Below are 10,900 nucleotides of genomic sequence, written 5' to 3'. Positions count from 1 at the left end.
AGACATTTGAGCTAAAAGGATAACACAACGATGTCCTGGGGACTTGTTTCTATTGTGCAAGAATTCTATTTGTCATGTTATAGTGATATAGTATAATTGTATAAAGGAAGATTCACATACTTTGTGTGTGGAGGTCCAGGTTCATTACTGAAGTTAGGACCCCATTCTTTAGACGTGTCACTCTTCATAGACACACAGCTGGCTGCTGAAGACTCTGGTCTGTGGTGAACACTTCTGGAATCATACAAATGTTTATACAATAATCATGTGAATGAAAGGGTCAGTTTGTTCAAGATTCGTTATATCCCATAATACAAGTAGAAGAGAGTAAAACTCTCTACGCAATAAAATGAATAGCAATAGAAACTTGTAATGTATATGTAATGTAATGCTAAAATACAGTACAATATCAGTTGCACAGATATTCCATAGTTACATAGTAAAAATAGCAGATCTACAAACTCACAACATGTTGTGGTGTTGTTAGCTTGTAGATCTGTTATTTTATTTATCGGCACGCATCACCGTAGTACGAGGAAGTATAAATCATGCTTTAGTCCTAACAGTGCTCAGCCAATAAAAACAACGTGGAAATGAACTCTTTCATGGTCTGCCATGACAGACAGACAGACAGACAGACAGACAGACAGTAAGTATATTGCAGCTTCACCACTGAACACCAAATCTTTATTTGTACAACTTCATTGGACAGGGAAGATACACTGTTCTTGGACTCTATGTCTTGTGTTTTTAGTAATGATTTCCACCAGACCAGAACGACAGCCGAGGAGAGGGATTGTGTTTTCACTTACGTGAATCTGTCTGTGAGTCTGTCTGTGAACAGCTAATTTCGGACACTGTTGCCTCATGGTGGCGCTATAGCAGGCTGGCCTCTACAACTCGTTAACCATAAGTTGTTAAATAATAATAATCATCATTTCTATAAATCAATCAGATGTATTTCTGATTTAATGTTTTCAGACTATCTTGTGAACTTTGGACAGTATGATGATTATTAATAACTGAAAACAAAGGTTATTAATGCTGTCATAACCTGTTCATACTACAACACTAAATCATCAGTGTCTTAACTCACCAGCTGCCAGAGTTATTTCAGATTTTTAGCTGTTGGCTGCCAGAGATTTTTAATTGAAAAACAAAAAGTACTCAGGAGCCGAGATACAGAATTTTTAAGTTTTAAGTTAACAAGGAAGTGGATAGGAGTCTAGATCTTCAAACAATCATATCTCCTAGGTCTTAGGGCCAAAAAAAAAAAAAAAAAATTAAAATAAAATTTTTTTTTTTCAATAGAACGCATTTATGCGTTATTGGCAGGCAAGTGATGTATTCAATAGAACGCATATATGCGTTATTGGCAGTATAACCAGACCATTTATATTCCTCAGTAGAGTTTAGTTTGATAACAACTAAATCATGGCCCTCATGTATCAACGGAGCGTATAAACCGGCTTATATTCTTCCATATATTCGGCCGTACACAAACGTCAAAGTCACATTTATCAAAGGGATCCTATACAGCCAATCCTAACGTACATTGGGTCTGAGCCTTGATAAATGTAACGGCTGAAACCGAGCGTCATTTATATAACACACCCTTAAATATTCTCGAAACGCCCTGATTTTACGACATTGAGAACCGGAATATGACCAAATAAAGCATGGAAAGCCAATAAGAAAGAGTTTCGCCGGCTCGCGTCGCCTCGCTGCCCGTCAAGTCACACACGCACACGCCTCTCTCTTACACACACACACACACACACACAAATACGCGCACGCACGCACACGCCCAACTGTGTCTTTCATGCAATCCGTTACGGTACAATCTTTGTCACGTAGGCTTGTAGCCTACATGAATGACATATTATGATACCAATCATATCGCCATGAATGGAATACGTTTGTATATTTATTTACCCCATACTGAGCAGTGCGCGTTCGAGTTACACTAAAATAAAGCAGTCATGTAGGGCTGCAGTGATCCCGTGCTGCCACGTTAATAAGAGATTCAATCGTCGGGTTTATATCCTTAACCCAGCCAGGTTGTAGCCTTCATAACTCTCTATGACATAACTCCATACCATAGGACAAGCTACTGTAAGTTTGTACACCTCACTGTCCATGAAAAGATGACTCCTGGAAAATGCTCTCGCAAAAGCGCTCGTATATTTTGAAAATAGCAGATCTACAAGTTCACAACGCGTCGCGATACGACACTTGTGAGCTTGTAGATCTGCTATTTTGCAGCCAGATCTGCAATCTTATCTGAATGACTGTTAAAGCAGTTTGTTTAAATTACTTTATAAAATATTATATTTTTTAATATTATTTCTTAGTGTAGATATACATTTAGGAGTGGATTATGTGTCCAGATGCCTGTCAGACAGTCAGACAATGCTGCTCCGCAGGTCTACAATGGAATAAACGGGCGCAGCCAACGTCAACAACTGCTATCGACCAGACATGAGATCTCATCGTACGGTAGGCTGAAGGCAACGTCAGGATATATTGATAAATGCCAAAAGTTGCGGTGATCTCGCCGTACGCCCATTATTTGGTCTGCACCACGTTGATAAATGAGGGCCATTGTGTTTTCTGTGTGTTTTACATTCTGACCTGTGATCAGTAGACTGGTGTTCATCTTTGAAGTTAATATGTTTATGCATGGACCAGTCACTCTTCATGGAGACACAGCTGGGTACAGGAGACCCTGCTCTCCTCTGATGGACCCTGAGAGAAAGAGAGGATTATTCAAATGGTTCTAACCTGACCTGACCCCAGCTCACTTTGTAAGGCTAGGATGGCTCAAAATAGAAGACAGAGTATAGACACTTGCAATGAGCCTGGTCTTTAAGATAGTCAGAGGAACAATGGGCCTGGTCTGTAAGATATTTAGAGGAACTCAGTGTCCATGTACCTAACAACTTCTCTACAGTGAGAGATGATCTGACTTAATTCCCCCTAAATTCTGGAAAAATGCATTCTACAATACTGCCACCAAAATGTGGAATGCCCTACCAACAGTCATTAAAAGTCTTGATTCCCTATACACACCGTGGGGAAGAAGTAAGAAAACATGGCAGTCCTCAAATTACAATAGGACTTAGAATTCTGTCCTCTACCATCTTGTCCACAGAGAGTCAAACAACTCACTCCTTCACCGGGCTCCACAGAAAGAGCGCTGTGGGAGTGGGCTCTGCTCCCTGTCCCCACCCATCTTTTTATGTAAATATAAATGTGACTGGGGTCTGTGTGACTGAGATCTGATTATTTAACCACATCTGGGTGAACATTCAGCCAACATAGCAAATCTACAAGCTCACGACTTCACACGTTGTGAGCTTGTAGATCGGCTATTTTTGGACCAAGTAGAAAGCCCTGAGGAACCACAGTGCATGTCCAATACAAACAAAGAATCAGTGAATCAAAGATCACTACAGCTGACAGTGAGATACTCTACTACTGTCTACATCTGTGAGCAGATCGTTGGAGTTCACAGAGATCAGTGATCTTACTTTGTGTGTGGAGATCCAGGTTCATTACTGAATTTAAGAGGAAGTCCTTTAGACCAGTCACTCTTCATAGACACACAGCTGGGTGTTGGAGACTCTGGTCTGTGGTGAACACTTCTGGAATCATAAAAATAACAACAACTAAAAACATTGTTTTAATTAATATGTGATTGAAAAAGTTGGTTTGTTAAATATTCTTTATTGTAACGTCCCCTTATTCATGTTATAGTGTTGTGTATATTGTAATGGATTAACATACTGTGTGTTTGGAGGTCCAGGTTCATTACTGAAGTCAGGAGGATAATCTTTAGAACAGTCACTCTTCATAGACACACAGCTGGGTGTTGGAGACTCTGGTCTGTGGTAAACACTTCTGGAATCAAACAAATGTTTATACAGTTATTATGTAAATTAAAAGGTCAGTTTGTTCAAGATTCTTCACATTATGAAAGTATAACAGAGTAAAAGGTTTTGGGGTTTCAACTCCTGGACATTGCTGCAACAATAACATGCAGACAGTCAGTCTGTATAGAGCAGCTTCACCACTGAACATCACATTGTGATTTGTACCACTTCATTCACAAACTGTAACTTATAATCTATAGATAAACATTACAGAGACATACTGTGTGTGTGGAGGTCCAGGTTCTTTAGTCCAGTCACTCTTCACTGTTGGAGACTCTGGTCTGTGGATGTGATGTTTGTCAGGTCCCTCCTCCTCTCTCTCCACACACTCACTCATCTTTAGGTTTTTATTTAACCTGTCAGGGTTACAGTCAATGAAATAGATCAGAAAACACTCACTCATCTTTAGGTCTTTATTAAACCTGTCAGGGTTACAGTCAATGACATAGATCAGAAAACACTCACTCATCTTTAGGTCTTTATTTAACCTGTCAGGATTACAGTCAATGAAATAGATCAGAAAACACTCACTCATCTTTAAGTCTTTATCAAACCTTTTAAGGTTATAGTCAATTAAATATTAGAAAACAGGAAACACTGGACGTACATTATTTACTCTAAACACACACTGGTGTAACAGATCCACCTGTTACACCAGATAATAATAATAATAATAATAATAATAATAATAATAATAGTAATAAAATATAGATTACATTGTAGCATCAATACCCACTCAGCTACATCTTTCCACTAAAAGAACAGACACGTCATGTTTTCCAGAAATATTAGCATCTAAATATACTTAAAGTACCAAAGTATCTCACCTGTTTGCCAGGTGAGGTTGAGAGGTGAGGGTAACCTGCAATGAAAACACAAACAAATCAGAAATATATTTTACATGAAAATTATAAAATAGAGTTATTACACATCATTATAGGACGAGCGGGTCAAAGGTTAAATTGTTGCCATAGCGTTCATTGGCCATCTTAGATTTAGTAAATTACTAGAGATTTCCCAAAGTTACCATTTGGGCAACAGAGCTAACATTGTTCTAGCTCTAGATACAACAGAGCTAACATTGTTCTAGCTCTAGATACAACAGAGCTAACATTGTTCTAGCTCTAGATACAACAGAGCTAACATTGTTCTAGCTCTAGATACAACAGAGCTCACATTGTTCTAGCTCTAGATACAACAGAGCTAACATTGTTCTAGCTCTAGATACAACAGAGCTAACATTGTTCTAGCTCTAGATACAACAGAGCTCACATTGTTCTAGCTCTAGATACAACAAACATTACTTAAAAGTGTGCTCCTCTGAGTGCAGGTCTCCGCCAGGCCAGGTTGTCTACCTAGGGCCCGCACATTGTGGAAGGCAGACATAGACAATTGGAATGGAAATATGAGACATCTGACCAGTGGTGGAAAAAAGTACTCAAATGTTTTACTTAAGTAAAAGTATCAATACCGCAATTCAGAAGTACTCTGTTACAAGTAAAAGTCCGGAATTCAGAATTTACTTGAGTACAAAAGTATTTGTATCAAAATGTACTTAAAGTACCAAAAGTAAAAGTACTAAAATGTTTGAAAATAGTTGATCTACAAGCTAACAACGCGTCGCGATGCGACAAGTTGTGAGCTTGTAGATCTGCTATTTTCAAATAGCCTAGGTATAAAATAGGGCTAAAGTGGTTAATGTATGTTTTATAATGTAATAATTTATATCTAGAAAGTAACTAAAGCTTTCAAATAATTGTAGTGGAGTAAAAGTACAAGATTTGCCTCTGAGATGCAGTGGAGTAGAAGTAAAAGTATAGACATCTGGAAATACACAGTAAAGTAAAAGCACCTCAAAATTGTACTCAAGTACAGTACTTGAGTAAATGTAATTAGTTACTTTACACCACTGCATCTTCCTCCCTAGTGGGCTACAGGTGTAACGCAGGTAATCAGTTTGTTGCCAGATTTTGCAAGAGAAACAAGCGGCCAGGTCTATGAAAACAAGCCCCCCAAAAAAGCAACTAAAGGCTAAGTTTCACCACTTTTACATCAGCTATTTGGAAATAGCAGATCTACAAGCAGATAAAACAACGCGTCACATCATGCCATGTTGTGAGCTTGTAGATCTGCTATTTTCAAAAAAATATTGTAAGAAAAAGGTGAGATTTTGTTTTTTATATTTTTGAAACATTTTAACAACAAAAATCTTGTATGGGGGTCCCTGGCACAAAATATGCCATGATGGGGGTCCATGGACAAATACATATTAATCTGGGGGTCCTTGACATTAGGCATTAGGAAGCAAGCCAAAATAAGCAACTACACTTTAGAATCAAGCCCAAAGTCGCTTATAATAAGCAGGCATGGCAACACTGGTAAACAGGAAACCCCTTGATATGGGCCCCCCCCCCCTACTCCCCTACCTTCCTACCTACTTCCTGGGCGTGGCCAGGAATAAGGTGAATAAGGGGAGTTGTGTCTGGGGGTGGGGGGGGATCTACAAGTGAGCTTGTAGATCGGCTATTTTTGAAACACAAAGTGTAAAACAGGGCTTAAGTGGTTAATGTATGTAGTAAAGTAGGCTATAACAGTATAAATGGAAATACTAAGTATTTCATTTTCATTTAATTTAAGTAAAGATAAAGTATTTCATGACTGGTTTGTGCTTAGGGTGAGTAAATGTACTCAGTTACTTTCTGCTAACGGTGGGACTATAAACACGTCACCATTTTAAACCATCTGTCAATCATTAACATTTAGTCTGGTTTCAAAATGAGTCTGTTCTCCTCACCTACTGTAATATAAGTATCTATTACTTTAACCCCTTACTCACCTACTGTAATCTAAGTATCTATTACTTTAACAATACAATCTCCATGAATTCAAGTCTTCATGGGGTAATTCTTTTTTTTTTTTGGGGGGGGGGGGGGTCATTTTGGGGGTGAAATACTCCTTTAAGGGTTAACACTTTTCAACACACCATATATGGAAGACATATCATTGTGACACACTGTGAGCTTGTAGATCAGCTGTTTCACTATTTCAAATATAAACAATAATCTCATTTCACAACATGATGTCTTGAAGTTACACATATGGCTAGAATATATATATATATATATACAATAACTAGAAGTTACATAAATGTATAAACTCTTACCAGACATGGAGGTTCTTCTCTTTCCAGCGTCGAGTCAAAATGGAGCCTGAACAATCTGTCACTGTGATAATAATGCATGTGACACACCTGCGTGTGTGTGGACTTTGTTCCTGACTTATATTGCTTTGTTCTTGACACACACACACACACACACACACACACACACACACACACACAAGTGAGGACAAGTCACATAATCCGATAGGTAACTAAATGTGGTGTAACATAATAATAATAATAATAATAAACTTTATTTGTATAGCACCTTTCATGACATGAAATGCAGCTCAAAGTGCTTTACAGAGCAAGAATACAATTACAGTTAGAACCAATTTAACAATAAAGCAAACAAAAATAAAATAAAATAAAATAAAAGCAAAGGCATAAAATTAACATTAAAATAGGCAATACAGTGAGGAATTAAAAATCAACCAAAGAATCAGCTAAAAGCAAGAGTGAAGTAATAGGTCTTGAGCTGTGCTTTAAAGCTATCGACAGAGGCTGCCTGTCTTAAGTGTAATGGGAGTTTATTCCACACTGTCGGTCCGTAAAAGCAGAATGCTGCTTTACCGTATTTTTCGTATGTCATTATAGGCACCTCGAGCAGGTCAGCACTTAAAGACCTGAGGGCCCGGTTTGGAACATATATCTCTAGGCAGTCAGAGAGGTAGGAAGGTGCCAGACCATTTAGAGCTTTATAAACTATTAAAAGAATTTTAAAATCAATCCTAAAAACAACCGGGAGCCAGTGTAGTGAAGCTAGAACTGGAGTGATATGTTCTCTCAGTTAAAATTCTGGCTGCCGCATTTTGAACAAGTTGTAATCTGTCAGTTGTTTTCTTTGGCAGGCCAGAGTAAAGTGCGTTGCAGTAATCAAGCCGAGAGAAAACAAAAGCGTGGATCAGCGTTTTTGCATCGTCTAACGACAGATAGTCTCTAATTCGCGCAATATTTCTAAGATGAAAGAAAGCAATCTTGGTGACATGATTAATGTGTGTATTGAAATTCAATTCAGAATCGATAATCACCCCCAGGTTCTTTACTGTGGTGTTACTTTCTACAGCCAGGTTACCAAGTCTACTTGTTATTGATTCTCTCTGCTGTGATTCTCTACATGATGTGACCTTGTAGATCTGATAGTTTTGCCATTTAAAAAAAAAAGCGATGTAACATCAAATCAGCCAGTCAGTCAGAGAGACAGGTTGACAGCTCCTGTCACTGAACTGACAGCATGAGCAGATCTACAAGTGTCACACACACACACACACACACACACACACACACACACACACACACACACCTGCCACCTTAACTCCTCCCCCTGTGTTAGCGTCATCATCACAGATGATTCATACTGGCTGATCTACAAGCTCTCAACGTGTTGCAGCGTGACATGTTGTGAGCTTGTAGATCTGCTCCCCTCCTCTATCCAGTCAACGCAGTGTGAGCTAACGGCTAGGCTAACGGCTAGGCTAACCACAACAACACAAAGCAACACTTTCACAGCTGTATGCTCCTTCATACCATGGTGTTGAGCCTAGAATATAACAGATCTAAGCTCACTGAGAGCTTGTACATCTGCTACTACTCAACATCAACACAACATCAATTCAACACAACTACACAACTACACAACTTCACAACGTCACAACTTCAAAGCTTCCTCGTCTTGTCTGAAAGGTGATTGTTTGCGGATCTACAAGCTCACAACGTGTTGCAGGGTAACATGTTGTGAGCTTGTAGATCTGCTCCCCTCCACACGTAAAATTAAATGATTAAAACTAATGAAAGTATGTAAACGTACCGTACATATGTCGTCTCATAATGGACTCACTGTTCTGCTGTTGTTGTGAAATGTACATTCATACATATGTCCTTCATACACCACTCCCTGACACACACACACACACACACACACACACACACCTGCATGATGTCACCATTAAGCCCCCCTCTTCCCACACACACCTGAGTACTTTTCCTAAACCACTCCCCTCTGAGAGAGAGAGAGAGAGACAGAGAGACAGAGACAGCGAGACAGAGAGAGACGCACACAGACAGACAGACAGACAGACAGACAGAAGGGGGAGGGGTTAGAAGTAGAAAGCAGAAGACAATATTGTAAAATGAAAAAAATAAAATCATTATTAAAATAACGTATTATAATATAAAACATGGATCCGATTGTCCATCCTACACAAACAACGTGTGTGTGTGTGTGTGTGTGTGTTGTCACAGCTTGGCTCTAGGCCGTGACAAACATCAGGGAGGAGACCAGGATGAAGTTATAAATCAAATCATATTTATTAAACGAAAGCTACTAACAACAAACAACTGAGGTATAAACAGAACATACGGATCCTATGGAGTGTGAAGTCAGTAATCAGTAGTGTAGATGTGGATGTGTGGAGCATGGTGTGGTGCGAGGTGTGTGGATGGAAAGAAAGAACATAATCATAATGGTAAGAGCATGGTGAGTAGGGTTGGAGCTGGTGGAGATAGGTCTGCTTCTCTCAGGCTTCTCCTAGAGACTGGCCAGGGTGGGGCTTTTATAGCCTCCTGGAGGCACCGGGCCCAGGTGCTCTCCAATGAGCAATCAGCTCCACCCTGCTCTCCTAATAGGGCAAGAGTTACTGCAAGGCATTCACACCCACAACCACCCAGACTAATATATGGGCATCACACCCCCCCCCTTAAAGTCGTGGTCCCACTAGGAACCACGGCTCCCCATTGAACACTACTTAAATATAAAACAATAATCTAACCCAAAATTCAAACACTTGAGTGCACTTTACATCACACTATTTTAACATTACATTTTACAATTTCAGACTCAAATACTTTCAGAACATGTGTCTACTACTAGAGTGTAATACACCCTTAGAGCCCTGGCTTTGCACACCCCTGGACTCTCCTCCCCCCTCAACAGCTGGATCCTGGTGTTTCAGCTAGCAATAGGGCTGTCAAGGAGCAGGACAGGCCAGGGACCACAACGCCAGGCTCTAGAAAAACAAAGACATCAAGGATTAGACAGACATTTACACAGGAGCACGAGACAGTGCATCTGCCACCACATTATCTTTCCCTTTAATGTGCCTGATGTCCAAAGAAAATGACTGTAACAACAAAGACCACCTAATAAGTCTTTGGTTTGGACATTTAAGAGAGCTAAGGAATGTAAGTGGGTTGTGATCTGTATCGACAATAACAGGCACCCCAGATCCCACATACACACTGAAATGCACCAAAGCCAACACCAGTGCCAATGCTTCCTTTTCAATAACAGAGTAATTAAGCTGGTGCTTATTAAACTTTCTAGAAAAGAAACTGACTGGTCTGTCCAGCCCCCCACTGTCAGCCTGCAACACTACTGCACCTGCCCCAAAATGACTCGCATCGACCTGCAACTTGAACTGTTGGTCCATGCGAGGAGCTGCCAACACTGGGGCAGAGCACAGCAAGATCTTAGCATTTTGGAATGCTTGCTGACACTGGGAGGACCAGACAAACTTCACCTTGTCCTTGAGAAGGTCAGTCAGAGGACAGACAACAGAAGAAAAATTTCGGCAGAAACTTCTATAGTATCCTATTAACCCTAAGAATCGCATAAGATCTTTCTTAGTAGCGGGAGGAGGATAATTCTCCACAGCAATCACTTTTGCGTGCACAGGACGGACCTCCCCCTGGCCGACCACCCGACCAAGGTACGTGACCGTTGCACGAGCAAATTCACATTTTGCAAGATTGACTGTTAACTGCGCATCAGCCAAACGCTGAAAGAGCGAGTGGATACGTGCAATGT

At 40.0% G+C, this 10,900-nt stretch overlaps 1 protein-coding gene across 11 annotated transcripts in view; it reads right to left on the bottom strand.

Annotated features, from left to right (window-relative positions):
* Nucleotides 1-8,941, bottom strand: part of LOC308079286 (NACHT, LRR and PYD domains-containing protein 3-like) — a 319,371-nt gene extending 310,430 nt beyond the window's left edge. For 5 of the 11 annotated variants that reach the window (XM_080420674.1, XM_080420684.1, XM_080420680.1 and 2 more), the window contains exons 1-5: nucleotides 8,903-8,941; nucleotides 4,157-4,291; nucleotides 3,534-3,647; nucleotides 2,635-2,748; nucleotides 121-234 (exon numbers count right to left, since the gene is read on the bottom strand). In XM_080420674.1, the coding sequence (XP_080276800.1) occupies nucleotides 121-234; nucleotides 2,635-2,748; nucleotides 3,534-3,647; nucleotides 4,157-4,272 (458 nt within the window). In that variant the 5' untranslated portion in view covers nucleotides 4,273-4,291; nucleotides 8,903-8,941. Of the gene's footprint in view, nucleotides 1-120; nucleotides 235-2,634; nucleotides 2,749-3,533; nucleotides 3,648-3,789; nucleotides 3,906-4,156; nucleotides 4,292-8,902 lie in introns of those variants that run through there. The other 6 variants (XM_080420686.1, XM_080420681.1, XM_080420683.1 and 3 more) reach the window with 6 other exon arrangements.
* Between the last annotated feature and the right edge of the window lie 1,959 nt (nucleotides 8,942-10,900).

This window comes from Gymnoscopelus braueri (assembly GCF_963280865.1).
Source record: "Gymnoscopelus braueri genome assembly, chromosome: 23".
NCBI lineage: Eukaryota > Metazoa > Chordata > Actinopteri > Myctophiformes > Myctophidae > Gymnoscopelus > Gymnoscopelus braueri.
Note: the sequence above shows the minus strand (reverse complement) of the source record. Positions and strands in the feature narration are given on the sequence as shown.